General features: G+C 61.7%; 1 protein-coding gene across 1 annotated transcript in view; it reads right to left on the reverse strand.

Annotated features, from left to right (window-relative positions):
* PPTG_23419 (hypothetical protein) overlaps positions 1-737 on the reverse strand; it is a 3,867-nt gene that overhangs the window by 1,220 nt on the left and 1,910 nt on the right. The window contains exon 2 of the mRNA XM_008910549.1: positions 164-699. Coding sequence (XP_008908797.1) covers positions 164-699 — 536 coding nt within the window. The remainder of the gene's footprint in view (positions 1-163; positions 700-737) is intronic.

The following is a 737-nucleotide window of genomic DNA, read 5'->3' on the forward strand; positions in this document are numbered from 1 at the left end:
CCGGTGCCGTCGTCTCCTCCTCCGGGGCTTCAGTGGCATCAGGCGCCGATGTGTAGGCTGGTGCCGTCGTTTCCTCTTCCGGTGCCGTCGTTTCCTCTTCCGGTGCCGTCGTTTCCTCTTCCGGTGCCGTCGTCTCCTCCTCCGGTGCCGTCGTCTCCTCTACCGGTGCCGTCGTCTCTTCCTCAGTGGCATCGGGGGCGGGCGTGTAGGTAGGTGCAGCCGTATCCTCAGGAGCCACGGTAGTGGTAGGTGCATCAGTGTGCTCGTAGTCACTCTCCGGTGCCTCCGTCGCATCACTGCCTACATGCGCGTACTCGTGACTACCAGCGACCGATTCACTGTGATCCTCCGAACTACCGTAGCTGCTACCACGAAGGTACTTCGACGGGTACTTGTCCTTGCTGCTGTCATCGACCTGGCTGTGGCCCTCGTCGCCGTTCGAAGAGCACGGGGCATCGACAGAACCGCTGACATCGGTGGGCTCGTAGCTGGGCTTATCCGTGTAGACGTGGCTGCCATCGCTGTGCTCGTAGCTCGGCTTCTCGGTGTAGACGTGGCTGCCATCGCTGTGCTCGTAGCTCGGCTTCTCGGTGTAGACGTGGCTGCCATCACTGTGCTCGTAGCTGGGCTTCTCGGTGTAGACGTGGCTGCCATCACTGTGCTCGTAGCTGGGCTTCTCGGTGTAGTCGTGGTTGCCATCTACAGCCTCGTAGCTCGGCTTCTCGGTGTAGACGTGG

This window comes from Phytophthora parasitica, assembly GCF_000247585.1.
Source record: "Phytophthora parasitica INRA-310 unplaced genomic scaffold supercont2.38, whole genome shotgun sequence".
NCBI lineage: Eukaryota > Oomycota > Peronosporomycetes > Peronosporales > Peronosporaceae > Phytophthora > Phytophthora nicotianae.